We start from the raw sequence: 20,118 nt of genomic DNA, 5'->3' as shown, positions 1-20,118 counted from the left end.
GATAGTTGTGAGCCACCAAGTGGGTGCTGTGAATTGAACCCAGATCCTTTGGGATAGTACTCAGTGCTCCTAACTATTGAGCCATTTTTCCAGCCCCCTGAATTTACTTTCCTTTGCAGATATTTGTCAAGTTCAGCTCCAGAAACATTTTCTGACCCTTGTGTGACAGCTTCACGTTCAGTACCTTTTGTGAAGACTCTCATCCCTATAGCCAGTGGATCCCAGTATCTCATCTACTGAAAGGCAACTGTCTGAAATGTCTCAATGCTGTATTTGATGGAATTCTACTTTTACTTTTAACATTGTTTGCTTCTGCGTCTTCTAACCGCACTCTTTATAACGTGGGTTTTGCCTTCACATACTGTGATAGCTTGAGGTCCGTTCATGCATAGGTTTTATTTGTCTCAAGTGTATTTCACTGGGTCCTTTATTACCTCTCTTCCTGGGCTGAGTTGATATCTCTCTTGATTAAATGGAATTAGAGAGTCCTGCCTTGTTGAGGTATAAGTGACAGGAAGAAAGTATTCCATTCAAGACTGAGAGTCTAAGTGGGATAGATTAAGTAACAGTTGGCAACAATTAAACAAAAATAAAAAAGCCTGCTTCTCCTTCCTCTACAACCATGCTGTATCCATCCAAAATTGCTTTAATAACCAGCTTTTCACAGCCTCTTCATCTTACACTTATATAAGCTATGAAAGCATCATATATTTGATTAAAACACCCTGCATAGGAAAGTCTTGGGCAGTAGCAATGAAAAGCTGGGCCATTTGGACCACATGGCACAGTCAATGCCCTGCTGCTTCTTTGCTGCCTCTATAATTACAAGCAGAATCCTTAGGAGGAAGATAAACCTCGCATACAATATAAAATATAAAACTCTGTTTGGTGTCTCATTGGGTGCCCAGAGTAACTGTGTGTTTTCATGCAGTTTTAGGGTATTTATGGCCGCGTGTGTCTTTTCCATTAATTACACTCTGTTTCCTGTGTCTATACTGCTGTTTCCAAGCTTGTGTTCTGCTAGTAGACACAGTAATGAGCAGTATGTATGCATTACTTGTTACCAGGAAGCACAATTCTCTGTGGCATTCCTTCTGCCCAATTGTATTAATCATATTCAGATTATATAAGAATATTATAAAGTTTGCCCCATTCATATCACAAAGTATTCTCAGTGTGGCATTTATGTGCCTGATCTGGATCTTAAATTTATTTTCCCTGTGATGTTTGTTCTGCATAATCATCGTTTTGTTGACTTTCCATTTTCTTCAAGCAGAGAAGAAATTTGAAAATCAAATATTTAATCTACCCTCTACTAATTTTTTTCTGAAAAAAAAAAAAAAAAAAAAAAACCAAGCATTTTATCAATTGTTTAGTTCTGTTTTCTCTGTAGCATGGTTTCAAATGTTGGATTTGGGAGATACCACCTGGACCATAGCTTGTGTGAGTCACCTGTGTGATGTGGCAGCCATAGGTGATAGGTTATTACATCAGGTAACAGTAGTTCAGTGTGAACAGAACAGCAGCATTCCAGACGGAAGCAGGTGCAGTTTCATTAGTGTTTCATTTTGCACTCACATGCAGTTATCATGTGTGTTTCTGGTTACCTGTGTTCTCTTTCATTCTGTTGCTGGGGCAGATATACCATGCCCCAAAGCATCTTCGGGGAGGAAGTTGTGTGTGAGCTTTATTTGGCTCACAATCCCAGCTAACAGTTCATCCATGGTAAGGGAAGCCAGGAAAGGAACTTGAAGCAGAAACCTCGGAGGAAGGTTGCTTATGACTTGCTCATGTTTTCTTACCTCCATTTGCCCAGGAAAAGGCTGGACCACAGTACACTGTCCTGCATCCGTTAACCATCAGGACAGTGCCCCACAGACCAGTCTGATCTGGACAGCCCCTCCGTTAAGACCCACTTCTTGGTGACCCCAAGCTGTGTTGAGTTGACAGTTAAAACTGATTCTAGCTCAGACGCCTTGTTTGTATACATACTTTTATATTTGCTTTTGCCTTTTACATATGCACATGGTGCTGGCACACATTTGAAGATCATATTAAAAATACGAAGGAAAAACTACCTGATTCACTTTATTTCCTGAAGTCTTGAGCCACTATTTAAATAAAAAATACACATATTTTTTAACTTGTCAGGCATGGTAATGCACACACACCTTTAACCCCAGCACCCAGGAGGCCTGTGAGTTCAAGGCCAACCTGGTGGTCAGAACAAAATCTTGGCCAGCCAGAGCTACGTAGTATTTTCCAATCTTTTCTTTTTAATTTTCATTATTATTGTTGGTATGTATGTATAATGGGGGTGTTGTGTTAACTTTTCCTGGGGAGACATAAGTTAACATCCAATCACCCCAGATGGTCACCAGAGACAGACCGAAATAGGATTTCACTTGGTGACAATAAACTTACGGGATTTTTTCACAGACCACAGACAGACAACAGTTTACTGACAGAGTCATGGGTAACAGCCAGGCAGCTGCATCACCACCAGGGCCTTCCCCATCATGGCTGGGGAGCCTCGTGGGAGCTACATCATGGAGTCCTGTTTTAATAACTTTCTGCTTCCTATATAGTTTAGTATCTCCCAAGATCACTTGTATACAGAGTTGGGGGAAGTAACAGTTGACATTCCAGGCAGGGTTTCCTGACATAGGGAGCATCAGTAGCTCCATTACCACGACTAAAGACTTGGCTTCCATGTATTGTTCTATGACATCTTGTTATAAGGAGGTAAAAGATACACACAACAGGGCAGGGCTGGGGGCTGGGTCTCCTCATTTATGGAGTTTAGAGGACACTTCAGGAATTCATTCTCTCTTTTCATCAGAACTTCCAGGGATTGAAGTTCAACTCTAAGGCTCGCACAGCAAGAAGCTCTGTGCTATCTTGCTTGCTTCTGATTTTAATTTTTAATGGCATCATAAATATATGCATATTTATTTATTTGGTTTTTGTTTTGCACACATGTATATATGTATGTATGTATACCTTGGGCATACCTGGTGCCTACAGAGGTCAGAAGATGTATTAGAAATGACTAATACTGGTCTTGCTCTCAGAGTGACACAAAAAGACACAAGAACTGAGCAAAAGTAAGCTGGCCATGCAATTTCTATCTGTACAAAGGCACATGTACATCACCCAGAGAGCACACGTGACGTAGATGCCTCTGTATCTTTTGTCTCTAACACAGAGGGCAATTGGCCATTCCTCACTGTAGAAGGTTCACCTCACAGTCCAATCTCAATTGGCTGATGTGGACAGTGGAGGGAAAAGGAGACTTGAGAGCATGTCGAAGTAAAAAACCACAGCTTTCTTTTTAAAGGAAATAAGAGATAGTTTATTGTGGAGCCATTGTAGGTTACCCCAAATTCTGTGCTCCAGTGTGGAAGCAGTTACATGAAGTTTTTATAGTCTCACAGAACAAAGAAAATGATAAATCAAAACAAGTTGAAATATATTTGTGCATACACCAGAGAGGCAGGTACAATGAGATGGGGAAGCTATTATGTAGGTGTAGATGCAATCTGATGTCCTTAGCTTTAGCATCTGCTGAAGTTACAGGCCTGCTAAGTCAGTAGAATCTAAGGGGTTTTTATTTATTGTCACAGGATGTTATTTCCAATACTGAGTGGGGCAAGCAATGGCAGTACCAGAGGCTAGAACTAGCCCAAGATAAGGTAATTAGCCTTTGAACATGCAAATTCCAACCACTCCACAGCACTGAAGTTCCAATCGGTCCATCAGTCTCTGCAAACACAGAGTCCTTCTAGGAGTCTTTTTTTGGTTTTTTCGAGACAGGGTTTCTCTGTGTAGCCCTGGTTGTCCTGGACTTGCTTTGTTGCAGGCTGGCTTCAAACTCACAGAGATCCACCTGCTTCTGTCTGCTGGGATTACACATGTGTGCTCCCACACCTGGCTCTAGGCTCTTGGTGAGACAGGGCCTCTTTTCAGGAATTTTCGTTCACAGGGAGGAGGAGAAATGAAGTGTAGCAGGCGCACAGCCACTAAGCCTGTTGCTCATAGATGGTATTGATTCCCCTGGAACTGGAGTTATAGATACTTATGAGTCACCGTGGAGATGATGAATTGAGCCGTTGTCCTTAGCAAGAGCAGCAAGCACCGCTAACCTTAGAGCCATCTCTCCAGGCCCAACAGCATCATTTTATAAGTTAAAAACTATCTGAATAAATAGAAGAATTAAGACTGTTATTGTATTAATAATCAGACTACTTTCTATGCCCCATAATAAACATTAATTTGTACCAATTATAAACTAAAATATATAGTTGGCCAATTGTCTTTTCTTTTTTTGAAAAAACAAACAAACAAACAAAACAAAACAAAACAAAAAAAACCCCAAAAAAACCCTTAATATACATGTCACCTTAGAATAACTTTTTAGTGACAATGTAGTTTTTATTAGCAGTTTGAATTTGAAAGTTGGAATTTTTATATTTGATATATATAGAAAGATTCAGTTTGACTTTTATTTGTGTATGTGTGTGTATATGTGCCTGAGATACAAAATTTAAATAGTCTTAAATTTATTCTTCGTTCTTTTGCTGTAATAACTGCATAAAACTTTCCAGACCTTCACTTAGACTATTGGAGGGAGAGGGTTCCCCTTCTGTCTTTGTGGTTATCCCAGTTTTCTACTCAAGTAGAAACCATCTAGTTTTCAGTGTACAGGTTGTGTTTTCCCAGTGTGGAGGTTGCTGGGGACATCGGGGAAAAGCTATTGTGCTATTGTGTTAGAATGAGATGTTAGACCGATTACTAACAAGAGTCTCAGCTAACATCAAACACCCACAGGGGAAAGAGAATTCATCCTGATGCTTGCCTCCTCTGCAGGTCTGCGTGTCACTGTGCTCCTGACGTCCTTCCTCATGGTCTTGGGAACCGGTCTAAGATGCACACCCGTTTCAGACTTAACCATTAAAAGAAGGTAAGTCCTATACGGCATGTCCCACGATTTTAATCTCTTATTGCAAGTGTGTTGTTTATGCTTGATTGTAAGTCTCTAGTCGTGATCTGTGGAGAGTCACTGGTGTGGACGCATTTATTCTTTTTACTGTATGCAGTTTTACTGTATGTATTCCAACTTAGTTGGAAGATGCTGGACTAGTTGTGGGAAAAAAGCAGCGAAACAAGTAAATCTTCTTGTTACCCAGGAACTGTAATAACCATGAGAAAATAAAAGCAGAGTATACTACAAGTGAGTATAATAGGTCACACACTCAAATGTGTGTGTTACATATATAGTAAAGGCCATGGGGCTGAAGAGACGTCTCAGAAGATAAGAACACTTGTTGCTCTTGCAGAGGACCCAGGCTCAGTTCCTAGCACCCACATGGTAGCTCACAGGCATCTGTATACCCCACTTCCAGGGCTTCTAATGGGTGTGCACGTGGTACCCATATGTATGTGCAGGCGAAACGTTTATACACATAAAATAAGTAACCTAAAAAATATTAAAACGAATGAGGTAATGGTATAAAGGAGACATAATGTTACCCTGCGGGGCAGAGTAGTTTTGATCATGCAGAGAGAACCACAGGTGTAAGCGGTAGAAGAGGGACGAGCTCAGCTGGCGGGAGGCGAGGATGGTGAGAACCTCGTGAGCGGCTTTGCGGGAAGTGTGGAAAGACCTAAGGCCCAAGCCGCCGCAGGCACTGTGGGAGTGTGGGACCGGATCCCTTAGACTGTGTGAGCTCCTGGAAGGACTTCAGCGCTCTTGCTGAGCTAGGAAACCACTGCAGGCTTTAAGCTGTGGAGTGTCCGGATTACAGTCTGCTGGGCTGCCTATAGGGAAGCTGGAGGTCACAGGCAAAATAAGGAAACCGGCCTGGGAAACTAGTCATCGAAGCAGGGAAAGATGGCAGCCTGGTGTTGTGGTGGAACTGAGTTCGTGGAAAAGTGGTGAAATTCTGTTTCTGTTTGGGAGGACTTGCTGCTGGAAATGGAGCTATGGGGAGAGGGAGCCAGGGCGACTCTTAGCTGTGAGGAGTGGTGGGATGAGAAGGATGACATGTGTGAGAGTGAATACGAGGCGAGGTCAGAGGTCATGCAGCTGAGGCAGAATCGCTGGTTGTTGATTCTGTTAGAGATGGGGAGACATGGGGACGCAGGAGGGTTTCAGTGGCAAGGTGGCTTTCATTTAGAACAGAACTTTACAGGTTAAAAATAAATGCTTGTTTTCCGATTTTCAAAATATATTCTCTTTTCAGAAAACTTAAGATACTAATGTTTTGTATTATAAAGGAAATCCAGAAAAAGCTCATGTGAACTTCCTTGGAAGGCTGTCAGCTTCCATCCTTCTTACATTGGGTCTTTATTGTGTTTGATATGGTCTTAAATTTTAAAACATTGCAGGTTTGTTTGCTTGTTTTTAAATTTAAGCATCCAGAGTGTTAAAATACAATCTCAGTATCATGTCCTCAAGGCACTCTGAAGATGTCAGTCAGCCTTTGGTTTTAGTTCCGTTTTGGACCATCTGTGCTGTTATATCCCAACCCTACAGTCCTCTTCATCCTTCCAGTTATGATTCTAGAAATAAAGAGTTGGGTCTGCCTTTTGGCAGGGAAAGTGAAACAAAAGAGAAATAGAACTCATAAAGAAATGTGAAAAGCTGGGTATGGTGGTGCATGCCTTTAAAGCATAGCACTAGGAGGCAGAGGCAGACGGATCTCTGTGAGTTGGAGGCCAGCCTGGTCTACAGAGTGATTCCAGGACAGCCAGGGCTACACACAGAGAAACCCCGTCTCAAATAAAAAAATAAAAAAGAAAAGAAATGTGAATAAAGATAGGATGGACAGGAAGGAGAAAGAGAGCTCACAGATGTTGAACCTTTCCTAAGAAGATGGTATAAATTTAATTTTCAATCTTGTGTTCATCTGTAAAGACTAGGTTTTCCCGGAATAAAATACTTTGTGTCCTACAGTAATTTCATGCAGTATGTACAATGCAGCTTTCAGACTGAAAACACTAAAATTAGAACCTATATTTTTATCTGATAAATGTGCTAGATTGCTACTTTCTCAGCTTGCATAACATTGTGGAAGGAATAAAGACCTACACTATGCATTTAAACATCACTGAAACAAGACATTAGCAATCTTATGTTCTGTGGGCCTATCTCACATGCAGCTTTTTAGTTCTGACCCAGCCTGTTGGAACGGTACCCTGAACCCGGACTTCCTAAATCTCAACTCCTATGACAGTTTGGGATGCCCTGTTTGCAGGGCATTTGGGCACTATATCCGGCTTAAAATGTACGTGTTCTTTACTGTATACATTTATAAAAAAATGAGCTCACATGCAAAGCCGCCCCAGGTGGCAGATCCCACTGTGTGTGTGCAGCTTTGCTTGTGATAGCGGAAGGCTGGACTCATACAGGTTCCAGCCACAGAGGCCTGTGCAGTAGCTTGTGGGATTGTTTGTGGCTGTGAAAGGGGTTACAGTATTGCAGGTGCTGTTGTGGGCTATCTCTAAAACTGTGCTTGTGAGCAAAGAAGTGTGGTTTAGAACAATATGCTTAGTGTGCTTTAGAAAACAATGGCAAAGACATATATGGCAGCTTTAACCAGCATTACTGTTGTCTCTGGGGAAGGGGCCAAGGAACTACAAGTCTGGGGAGAAGAAAACATCTATTTCTTGCTTTATATTCTTAACTACTGTTGGGAATATTCAATCACATGGGTATATGTCTTAGATTGCTTTCCTTTGTTATGATAAACACTGTGACCGAAAGCATCTTGGGAAGGAAAAGATTTATTTCATTTTAGAGCTTACAGCCCATCACTGAGGAAAGTCAGGGCAAACATTCAAGGAGGCAGGAGTAGATGCAGAGGCCAAGGAAGAATGCTGCTTACTGGCTTGGTCTCCCATTTGCATAGCCTGGTTTCTTATAGAATCCAGGACCATCTGCCCAGGCATGGCACCAACCTCAGTGGGCTGGGACCTCCTACATAAGTCATTAATCAAGAAAATGTCTACAGACTGATAGAGGCATTTTATCAGTTGAGGTTTTTCTTCCGAAATGACAATAGCTTGTGTCAAGTTGATAAAAAGAAAAGAAAACAAAACAAATCAGAAAAACAGGGCTGTCTGTTACCTTTTCGACTGATTGAGTAAAAATAAAGTGCTTACTAAATGTCAATGAGAAAATAGCTTTGAATTCAGAGAATAAGAGATAACTTATTCTGAAGCCAATATGCATGGCCCTGTTTGGGACCATAGATTCAGGTTACCCCAAACTGTACGTACAGAAGAAAAAAATTCTTAAATCAAGACACTTTTCAAATACATAAGGGGAGACCTCAGGTAGGTCTCACCGTGGACCTCCGATACAGCACAACAGCATTGTTAGCCTTTTGCTTCGTGGGAGCTAGTACATTCAGGGGATTTACCTAACAGTCACAAGTGTTAGGTCACATACAGAAGAAGGCAGGTAAGGGGCCTAAAGGTGGCCTAAGGTAATTTGATCTTGGGCTACAGTCATTCCATTATCTCAGGTCATGGAAGTTCTAATTATTCAGCCTTGTTGACGTTTCAGTGGAAGGGGTGTTTTTTTCCAGGAACTTCTGTTCACAGTTCTCCTTGTTGGTCAAGTACCACATTCTGTGCATGTGGACTATGAATAATGAGAGGGAGAGAGAGAAATACAAGGAAGGGTATAGATATGTGAGCAATTTGATACAAAAAAATGAGAAATATGTACATTTAAGAACCAAGAGTTTTTTCATAAAATGTATAAACTTAAGGTTCCCCTAACTTAGGGTCTTTATACATTTCACAAACTACTGTTTACCAACATTCTAGATCCTTGGTCCCCATCCCAGTGCTAACAATTTTAAAGAGATCTGTTAGTTCTTAAACCCATTTAGGCTTAAGAACTGCCTGTCTAGAGGTAGTTTCACCATAAATAGCAATCAGATAAGTAAATTGCATTTCATTAATCCGTTCTGTGATATAAGCAAATAAGTGAGTTTTAGGTAGATTGCTGTTTAGACTCTAGGGAGTGAGGGGATAACTCAGCAATGAAGAACACACTGCTCTTGCTGAGGACCTGGGTTCAGTTCCCAGCACCCACATAGCTGCTCAAAACTTGCTGTAACTCCACTTCTAAGGGATCTGATGCCCTCTTCTGGCCTCCTTGGGCACCACACACATACATAGTATACACACATACATGCAGGCAAAACATGCATAAAAAATGTTAGAGATTTAGACTCGAGTAATAATTCTAGTCGCTGCTCTGTTTTTTAAACTTTTATCTGCACATATTCTGTGCGGAATTTATTCCCGTGCCATCAGCTTTTGTTTCGTCAGTTTCTTCTTGGATCTCTTTTCTCCTGTGCAGCCTCTTCTGGCTTTGGAACAATTTGTTCCTTTTCCGTGAGGGTCATCTCACTGTGGCAGGGGGAGCTCAAGTATGGGTTAATCCGGCCATGAGCTCTGTATGTTTGATGGCACAGCTTAGGTGCCTTGGTCACCTGGATACGGTCAGTGACTAGAGAATCTCCATCTAAACTTAAATTCAGCGTTACTCTCTGCGGTTTTAAGCATGTTCAGCAAAAACTCAGCCTTTTTTTTTTTTTTTTTTTGCCACTGCCCCTGAGTCCAGCCCCACTGTTTGGCCTGGGCACACATCCCGACTCCACCATCATACCACCAGAATGGCACACACTGCTTCTTTAAAGTGACATCTTTCAGATACTTGGTGACTTTTTGGAAATGCATTCCCTTGATGGTCTGGGCAGGTTCCTGGGTGTTCTTAAAGTGAACACAAAGATTTGAACCTCTTGATTTGCATGATTTTGTAGGGTTTTCTCTGTCAAAAGAGTAGCAAACCATCTTTTCAGGTTATATCTGACAACTTTCAGGAAGAACTGAGTTGCCCCCTCCTGATTCTTAAAGCTCAGGGGTCAAGTTGTTAAGTGTTTCTGCATGGTGCTGAGATGGGTGTCAAGGCTGGTGGTAGGGGTGGCTGCCATCATGAGTCTTTAAAAGAGAGGAGAAGGTTGTGAAATTAGAGCTTTGGCAATACATCCTTTTCCTCTTTCGTTGTCATTCTGATATGTTGATTTCTGAGATAGTTCCTAGGCCCCCAATATCACACAGGAATATTAATTTTTTTCCTCACTCAACATATCATGCACATATAAGTATATAAAACACGTATTTTAATGGAGCATCATCAAGCACATACTCCAGTCCCACTGCCCACGTTAGAACTCTACAAAGCTAGTACATGACTGACCACTCACTTTCTCCCTCTCCCTCCTGTGTGCGGTCACGTGACTGTGGGTACAGTTTTCAGAACAGCTTGCGTTGGGTCACTAAGAATTTTTCAGGGCCAGCAAAATGGCTGAGCAGGTAAAGGCACTTGCTGCCAGAACTCATGACGAGTTCAATCCCCGGGACCCACATGACCAACTACTGCAAATTGCCCTCCGACCTCTACACACAGGTGCCATGACACAGGCGCACATGCATGTACCCAGCACACAAAACATATAAATGTAAATCGAGTGTAGTTTTTCTCTTGACTTTGTTGGTGGCTGGAGGTTTGGGAAGGGTCTCTCATAGCGTAGGCCAGGCTGGCCTTCCGTCCACTTTCTAGCTGAGGATGGATGACCTTGAACCCAGTTCTCCTGACCTCACCTTCAAGTGTGGCAGCACACCCAGTTTATGCAGTCTGGAAACTCACCCAGAATATCCCTGCTGGGGAGCGCTCTGCCACCAGAGCCACCTCTGCCCCAGGGAGAAAATAAATGCTGAAGAGTACTTCAAAGGCTGCTGGAAATGCCCATTTCCTTTTTCCTTCAAAATAAGGGTTTGTCTTGGAGTTGCCCCCCCCAATACTAAAAGAAACAATTGAAATTTTATTGTATCCAAAACAAAATGGTTACAAGAACAAAATGGGCTAAAAGCTGTTGTTGGTAATAACGTAGTGAAAACACAAGTCAATGGGCTTGTTAAATCATTCCAGAAAGTAGAGTGTAGCTGGTGTTCTTGAAAGTGGTTACTATTAGAAAAAAAAAGCAGGGTCTTTACTCTGCGGCATGCATCCCTGACAGATCTGAAAATTGGTATTTAAATGAGACAAAAGAAAGCAAAGTAAATCTTGTTCCCAAAGAGACTTCTAAGCATAAAGACCGTAAAGAAATCACAAAGGGAAGCAGCCACTTGTGATTAGGGCTAGAGTGATGGTTAGGTTACTATTTTCACATCAACATCTTGAATTTTATGCTTCAAAATAAATCATAAGATGCAAATTAGGAGAATGTATGTTGGAAATGTTTTAGATTGCTTGTATGTTATAGAAGCATTTGTCTCAGTCTGCTTCTCCGTTGTCATGATAAAACACTGACCAAAACCAACGAAGGGGAGGAAAGGGCATTTCTTCCTTCAGTCCGTCACTGGGAGACGTCAGAGCAGGGGCTGGAGGCAGAAGCTGCAGCAGAGACCATGCAGGAGCAGTGCTGGCTGGCTTGTTTCACTGCCTTTCTTACATAGCTCAGGCCACCTGCCCAGCGCTGGTGTCCACAGTGGATGAGCCCTCCTGCGTCAATTAGCCGTCAAGAAAATGCCCCACAGACATGCCCACGGGCCAGATGGAGGCTGTTATTCACTTGAGATGCTGTCTTCTCAGGTGTGCCAACTTGACGACCAAAATAAATAAATAAATAAATAAATAAAATGAAAAGTCAAGGGTTTGGAAAGAGGAAAATCAAGGAGAAATGGTGTAATTATATTATAATCTCATAAATAAGAGAAAAAATGGGGGAAAATTCATGGAAATAGTAGTCCTACTTAGTAAATATTGATTTCCATATTTCATCATTTAAATTCAGTCAGTATTTACTTAACAGCCTGTGTTTGTATATTAAAAAAGTATAGGCTGGCCTCTATAACAAAGAGACCAGAAAGGACTCACAGTTGTCTAAGCGGGCTGCTTAAGAGAGCGGGCCGTTCCAGCATCCCTGTGATGACCGCCGTGACCGTGTGACCAGAACTAGCTCCCGAATATCACAGCATCTGTAGATGATGACTAAAGGCTGTGTGCATCATTTCTGCTCCCCTTGAATTATCCTGTGGTCAGGCACACCCATCTGCAAAAGAAGGCAAAGTGCAGCTCAGCTGCCAGGTATCCAGTTAAAATTCAAGGGTGCTGTAACAAAAGAAAGGAGACAAGTCTCCTTTAAACTCGTTCTCCACTTCCTGTGCAGAGAGCATATCCAGTGACCGAGTGCCACCCCCCCCCCCCCCCCCACACACACACAGTCTGGGTGGTTTTGTAGCTCCTTTGGCCCTTCAGACTGGGGCAGAGAGTTTTGTAGGACTGCTTTGTGGGATCTTGGCAGTACGCATCCCTCAGGAGCTTTCTAGTCTCCTGTCCTGTTAAAAAGTTTTCCATGTGGGTGCAGCCACGCCAAAGGATTTTTATTCCTGGTTGTGATTTTTACAGCACTTGAATTCCCTGCCTTTTACTGCTCATCCCTCCTCTCCTGGTGTATTTTTTAATGATGTATTCTTGTTTACGGTTTTCTAATTGTGTGTGTATGCACAAGGGCGTGCAGGTACCCACGGAGGCCAGAAGCATTGCATCTCTCTGGAGCTGGAGTTAGAGGTGGTTGTGAGCCACCCAGTGTGAGTGCTGGGAAGTGAACACTTGAGCTCCCTGCGGCCAGAGCAGTGCACACTCAACTTCTGAACCATTTCTCCAGCCCTGCTCCCCAATTTAATGATTGTCGCCTTGATACTATCGTACACAGCTGAACCCGAGTAGGAAAATGATATCCTGATTTGTACATGTAGATAGGCTTGAAGGACTTCCTGATTCTTTCAGTGTCTGATTAGGAGCAATCTCAGTTCCTGCATAGTCATTAAGTTACGGTTGTAGGCTCTGAGTGGAAAGAAACTTCACAGGCGTTTGTTTCTTACATTAATGCTAGCACATCCCTGACTTTGCATCCCTCCCGGATGACAGCCTGAAATCAATGTGTCTGTTTTGGTTTACCACTGTGATAAAATACTGGAAATTAAAAAATAATAATAATAAAATTAAAAAAGAAAAAAAGAAGAAGAAGCCGGATCGTAGGAGGCAGAGGCAGATGGATCTCTGAGCTTGAGACCAGCCTAATCCACAACGCGAGTTTCCCCATAGCCAAGGCAGCACAGAAAAACCCTGTCTCGAAAAACAAACAAACAAGGAAAAGAATCCAGCTTTTGGAGGTGTGGATTATTTTGGCTTATGGCCTTAGGGGTTTTATTCCATGATCATTTGGCACTGTTGTTCTTGGGCCTACGGGATAAGGCAGTACCTCAGGGCAAAGGAAACTGTGCCCCACGACGCAGGAAGTCACCAGCTTCCTTCCATGAGGCTCCACCTCCCCCAGGTTGGATCACAGGTTAGCATCCAGGCCTCAGCAGTGGGGTTTTGTGATCCAGATCCAAACCACAGTGACTGGCACAAGGCACGGAGCTCAGAGCAATGTTACTTCTCCCCCTCCCCCCCCAGTTCCTGGTTATTGTAGTTTACTGCTTCACTGTAAGTCTGCAGGCCATCAGCCTCCTCGGCCTGTATTCACACCACCAGCACGCATGACATGTCTTCCTGGACATGGCTCCCTAGTTTGTGACTAATTTCTCAATCAGGAAGCAGGTTCACCTGCTGTAACAAATAGATCCCAGAGCATACTGGCTCAGATAACACAGTGTTTATCGCTTGATCATCCACAATAGGCAGGTGGGCTGGGGTAGGAGGGTAGTTCTGTTGTTAGGCCTGCGATTTGCCAGGGAAACTGATTCCACCATTTTGGGCCATATTTGAGGCAAGCTTTATTAAATATTAAATACTGATCAAGAGATGGACTTTGACCAGGACCATTCCCGGAAATTTCCCACCTGATAATGACATGACAGAAGAGGGTAACAGATCTCATTATAGATGGTTGTGAGCCACCATGAGGGTGCTGGGAATTGAACTCAGAACCTCTGGAAGAGCAGCCAGGGCTCTTAACCACTGAGTCATCTCTCCAGGCTAAGCAAAGACTTGGCTTGACAGGGGTGGTGGGCAGAGTAGTGTCCTTATGGTCTGAACCTGTGATTATTACGTTATACCATTATACATGAAGGAGAACTATGGTAGGAATGAAATGGTGCCTATGCTGTGGTGGATATGGGTTAGGTGTACCCTGCAGGTCCATCATGTCATGAGACTTTGTATTGACAAGAAGTAGAGCCAACATAAGGCCTGAAACTCTGATGGGAAAGAGTACAAAGGTGCTTCAAAATAGCGGCATAGATAAGGACCTTATATACAACTCCAGTTGCTTAGAAAATATAGCTAACAACTAACAAATAGAATTTCACATAACTAAAGAGTTTCTATACAGCAAAAGCAATGAATAACTGAAGAGACAGCCTACGGAATGAGAAACTGTCTGCTATCTATGTCTATATGTGGGTATGTATATGGCAGAATTCATATATGAACTTATAATACCAAAGGCTAACGATCAGCTATTCAATTAATGAGCCAGTGGAATGAGCACAGGTCTCGAACAATGAAACGCAAATAGCCAGTAACTGTAAAAAAAAAAAAAAATGTTCACTATCTCAAGCCATCAGAGAAATACAAATTTTTATCTCAGTCAGAATAGAGGTAGCCGCCAGTCCTGCCCCAGATGCAGACAGGGGGAACTTCACATTGCTGCTGGAGTGGAAACTAGTCGGACCACTTTGGGAGTCAGTATGGAAGTTTCTCAGAAAACTAAAAATAGAAGTACCACGTGACCTTGCCATACCACCTGTCAGTGTTTACCCTGAAGACTCAGAGTTGGCTCATCACGGAGAGACGGGCGCCCCAGTGCGTGCTGCACCGCGAACAGAGCCGAGTTATGGATACACCATGCTGTCTGTCAACAGAAGAATGGCCAAAAATGTGGTTTAGATTCATAGTCTGTTTTTTTTTTGTTGTTTTTTTTTTTTGTTTTTTTTTTTTTCAGAGATAAAAAATAATGGAGTAAAGTCGTTTGCAGGAAAATGGATTCAACCACATTAAGCTAATTAAGTCAGTCTCGGAAAGACACATGTCACATGTTTTCTTTCGTTTGTGGGCTCTAGTCTTTATAGAGCCATAAAGCCACATGTGTACAGATGACATGAAAGGAGAAGTAAACTGTCTAGAGAGCAAAGGGACTGCTGAGATGGGGGAGGGGCAGAAGAGGGCAGTGGAGATGGGGGAGTGTGTTTAAGCACATTGTGTACGCATGCAAGTTGCCTTGTGTAACCTTGTATAATACATTTTTAAAGAAGATAGAGCACAATAGATCCTTACGCTGTTTGGGGCTTATGTTATTTTGTCATGACCCCTTGGATTGTCATCTAAGCGTGTTTTTACGGAATGCTCAAGACCAGCCCTTCCTGCCCTCGCTGCCTCATGGCTTAGGACTATTGCTTGTTCTCCCAAGCATGCTTCCATCATTGCTGTCTGCACCATGCTGCCACCATACAACGCCATCACACAGCAGCACTCAGTACAAAGCCTGAACGATGACATTTGGATAGCCAGCCTCCAAAACTCTGAGCCAGGTGGCCCTCTTCCTTCATCAGCAGGCTAGATCAGGCATTTGTTATAGCAACAAAAATTATCTGAGACAGCTTGCTAAGCCGCTGATGTGAAAGGGGGCAGAGTAGCCTGGCTTGTTCAGGTAGGGCCCTTGTAGTCACAGGCTCCTCGGAGAGGCGAGAGAGGAGCGCAGGGAGCTCTCAGACCACAGCTGCTGGCTTTGAAGACAGCACAAAGCCAGGGCATACAGGGAGCTGCAGGGAGCTGGAAAAGGCAGAGAGAGAGAGAGAGAGAGAGATTCTTCCACCAAAAAAGGCAGTCTTGCCAGACCTTGGTTTATCCCTAAGAAGCTCTAACAAAGTGTCCAAACTCGGGACTTTTCCAGGGTCTCTGTCTCTTCTTGCCTAACTTCCTTTTTCCTGGCGGTAATTCAGAACTTTTCTTTGGCTACTGAGAAGGGAGACTATTTCTAGCACTTTTCCCATTTTCAATATCCAATTGGTTTATGTTGATGGGAGAAGTTAGAAAGTTTATGTTGATGGGAGAAGTTAGAAAGTTTCTGAATTGTTGGCATATTAAGTCTTAGAGGTAAATACTTTTTTATTAATTCTAAATTATTTCATATTTAGAAATAGAAATTAAGGCTGCGCAGTGGTGGGGCACACTTTAATCCCAGCACTTGGAAAGCAGAGACTCTGTGAGTTCCAGGCCAGCCTGGTCTACAGAGTGAGTTCCCAAACATTCAGGGTTACAAAAAAAAAAAAAAAAAAAAAAAAAAAAAACCAAACAAAAAACAAAAAAAAACAAAACAAAACCCTGTCTCGAAAAACAAAACAAAACACAAAAATTAAGTAAAGGACACTGGCTTACCCCAATATGTATGTGCTGTGTTTTTAAAAAGTCAGTCTCTGGCACCTGCAGTGCAAGTCACAGCCTGGAGGCTGGTAAATTATGGCTGTGCTCTGGATGAAAATGTCCTGTGTACCTTGACTCTGCCTGCATTAGGTCATCATAACAGCCACTGATTTTTACTGTTGTTACTTGTAAATGGAGACCCTGCGGATAAGGCCTGTAGGAGAGCGGAGGTCTGTAAGTAATGGTGTCACTTCTCACTGTGATGTCTAGTTGTGACTAAGCCAGCAGGCATATGACAGAGACTCCACCCCGTGCTTTCTAGAGAAAGGGAAGTTACAGAATTGTGAATGGTATTTTTCAGTGTGATATTAACTTCTGAAGAAAGTTGGTCTGAAACCACTTTTAGCTACAAAAATTTAAAGGGTAAAAGATGTTATCTGAGTAGGACACTTAGGAATTGGAGGTGGCTGGTCCATGATGCCAGAGAGCAAAGGATAAGACACCAGAATGTCATTAAGTGCAAGCTGAAACAGCAGATTCTTAGAAAACATGGACTGTAGCTCTTTGGTCTGAACTTGAGCGATTGGCATTCTTTGAAAATCTAAAGAACATTGACTGGAATGAAAAGGAGTGCAGCTGTGCATGAGTGCCCTCCATGGGTCCTCACGGCTTGTCCTTTCTGTGTGTAGCGCCTCAGTTGAGGGCCAGAGATGCCCAGAGCAGTCACAGGACTCAGCAGAACTGTTATGGCCAGGGCCTTGCTAGCAAGCCCTGGTGTACACACTCTTGTCCCTGCATCCCAGGCTTGGGGTGTGGGAGGGGCCTCCATGTCTTATTCTCCTCACTGTTCACTATGGAAATCCTAAATTTATCTCATCTGTAAAAAGTGAGGTTCCACCTGGCTTACAGTGAGGACAAATGAGGCTTGCAGAAGTGGGGTGAGGAGAAAACAAAAGACTTGTGGGAGGAAGGAGGCAAAAGCAGCTGAGCTGAGGGTGGGAAGAACCCTGAGGGGAGCCTCGTCAGGAGCCTGGGAGGAAAGAGGCAATGCAGCTGCAGCCGGCAGAGCTGCACAGGCCTGATGGACAGGCCCATCGGGGTCATTACACACCTAGAGTGACCCAGGACACATTGGTCAGAACGCTCCAGACCGTTCCCATCGGGTCTCATGGCTTGTTGGCCAGAAACAAACACGTCTTAGCTTCTGCCCTGTGCCCAGCGACTGTGCTGTGATGATGATGATGTCATGTGACTGTGCTGTGATGATGATGTCATGTGACTCTGCACCCGCAGTAGTAACTCCAGAACATTTACTGATGACCTGTTCTTTTTCTTAGTATGGGGAGCATGGTGAGGATAGTACGTGTGTGCCACAGAATGGTCATAGAGGTCAGAGGTCAGCCCGTGGGAGTCCATTCTCTCCTTTCACTCTGCGGTCCCCAAGGACCAAACTCTGGTCATCAGGCTTCGCAGCAAGCACCTTAACTTGCTGAGCCATCTTGCTGGCCCTCACTTTGCTTTTCTGCATTGTTAAATTAAAACTTCTGAAAATTTATAAATGGAGTTGATCTCCTGTATGCATTTGGATGACTTGAGGATTTTGAACAGTTTGGCTTCATGCTGATTCTGCTCCAATAGGTCTAGAGTGAAAAAGACATCACGTGATAAAATTGCTGTGGGCATCTTGGGATCTGCCGGCTTTAGAGGAACTATTTGGTCACAAACCATTTTGAATTTACTTCTTTCACCCAGAAAATTATTTCCCTTACACAAGAGATCGTGATTTTTTTTTTCATTTTTGAACCTAGTAATTTTATAGCATTTGGAACTATTTTCCCTTCAAATAATCTACCTAACATTCATGGAGAGACCCACCTTGCGTATTTCACTCCTTGCTCACTTAGCTTCTGTGTAGGCTCCTGCCTCCTGCATGTTTATTATTTCTTTCTGTATTTGGGAGATGTTTTTCCCTGAATGGCTTAAGATGCCAGTCACTGGAAAGAAAAAGAGAGAAAGGATTTAAACCATGCATGCTGCTTAAAAAGTACAGGTAGGAGAAAGTCACCTGTGGGCCCCTTTGCTTTCCCTGCCTCCAAGGCAGAAGGCACTAGCATGCTGCCTTCCCTGCCTAGACTTTGTGAACCCCTGGCTTCTTCCTTCAGGACTGCTTTCAGGTGTGAGTATGTACTGAGAGTTGAAGGACGAAGGGGATGGGGTTTTTTTTGGCAGTACGACATAAGTGTGCTAGGTAGTTGATTAGGAAAAGTGAACAAGAGAACAGTTAGATGGAAGCCAGACTGACCTCCACTGGCCTCACAAAGCCAGAATCACAGTGTTAGGACTGCAGGCTGTAAGGCCCTGATCCAGTCCTCACACACACACACTAGAAAAAGCTCTCATGAGCTGAAGCTTCCAAGACCTCAGTCAGCCTCAAAGATGCTTAGGAGATGCACATAGAGACTAAACCTGCCTTCTTGTTCTGTAGAAGAAGTGGTGTCTCAAGCTCAGGACCATTCAGATATCTAGTTCCAGTGCTCGTCTGAGTCAGATAAGAGACATAGGGCATTCAGGGTCCCCCTTTGGGATACTTAGTCTCATTAATTAACAAAAAAAAATTAAGTATGTACTGATACGGAAATTTTATTAGTGCTTAAAAGTAAAGCCCCAGAGCAGGCAAACTGTAAAAACCTCAGCAGCTGCTTAGAGGGCGAATGGAGGAGAGGAAGGGAAAAAGATGGTCTTTCCTGCTGGTGCAGGAAAAGGTCAGACAAGGCTGGACAAGGAGCCACAAGGTGGGAGGGAGGCAGGCTTTAGAAAAAGAGTAAGGAGGCCCAGAGTGTTGGGGGAAGCATGCTTAGAAAAGGGATGAAAAGGAAGAAAGAAAAAATAATCGTGCCTCCCCCCACTTTTTTGAATGATGCAGAAAAGCAGGGAGACTTACCATATAACCTAATACACCTGGAGCCAGGGAGTCGCGGTAGGGGCAGGGATTCTGGGGAGTTTCTCTTTTATCTCATTAAAGAACCACTAAGTCCACCTTTCTCTGTAGCACGGCCTAAGGTGAGTTCCTGTCCCAGCACTGGTCCCTAGCCAAAGTGACCAGATGAGCCCATTTGGAATATTAGGCCTCCACCCAGGTCCTTTGCTGTTCGACACCAGAAGAGCCCTGACTATTATTTTCTGTATGAATATCATCCTAGTACCTGGATACAGCAGGTGTTAAATACTGAGCTCAACTGTATCGTTTTCTAGCGACTGTTAATGAGTTGCAGTCTGCTAGAAAAAAAATACTTTTTGAATCTAATTTTTTACTTGCTTTGTTAATACCTTGGCAAGTTTCTTACAAGCCTAGGCTGTTAGATTTCAGCAAATCGAAACAATAATAGAGTAAATGAACCAAGTGTCTTAGTTGCTGAAGAGACACAATGACCATGGCAACACTTAGAAAGGAAAACCTCTAACCGGGGCTGGCTTATATGGAGTTCAGAGGTTTGGCCCATTGTCATGGTGGGAGACATGGCAGTGGGCAGGCAGGCATGGAGCTGGAGAGGAGCCGAGAGTTCTGCATCCAGACCTGCCGGCAGAGGGACACTGAGCCTGGCTTGAGCATTTGAAACCCCAAAGCCCACCCCCAATGATACTTTTTTTTCCCATCAAGGCCACACCTC

General features: G+C 43.2%; 1 protein-coding gene and 1 pseudogene across 2 annotated transcripts in view; one reads left to right on the top strand and one right to left on the bottom strand.

The window, feature by feature from the left end:
- Positions 1 to 20,118, top strand: part of Slc49a4 (solute carrier family 49 member 4) — a 72,287-nt gene that overhangs the window by 13,474 nt on the left and 38,695 nt on the right. For both annotated transcript variants that reach the window (XM_021634644.2, XM_060370322.1), the window contains exon 2: positions 4,870 to 4,963. In XM_021634644.2, the coding sequence (XP_021490319.2) occupies positions 4,870 to 4,963 (94 nt within the window). The remainder of the gene's footprint in view (positions 1 to 4,869; positions 4,964 to 20,118) is intronic.
- On the bottom strand, positions 9,316 to 9,873 carry LOC110547236 (large ribosomal subunit protein uL22-like; annotated as a pseudogene).

The sequence above is a fragment of the Meriones unguiculatus genome, chromosome 17 (assembly GCF_030254825.1).
Source record: "Meriones unguiculatus strain TT.TT164.6M chromosome 17, Bangor_MerUng_6.1, whole genome shotgun sequence".
Lineage (NCBI taxonomy): Eukaryota > Metazoa > Chordata > Mammalia > Rodentia > Muridae > Meriones > Meriones unguiculatus.
Note: the sequence above shows the minus strand (reverse complement) of the source record. Positions and strands in the feature narration are given on the sequence as shown.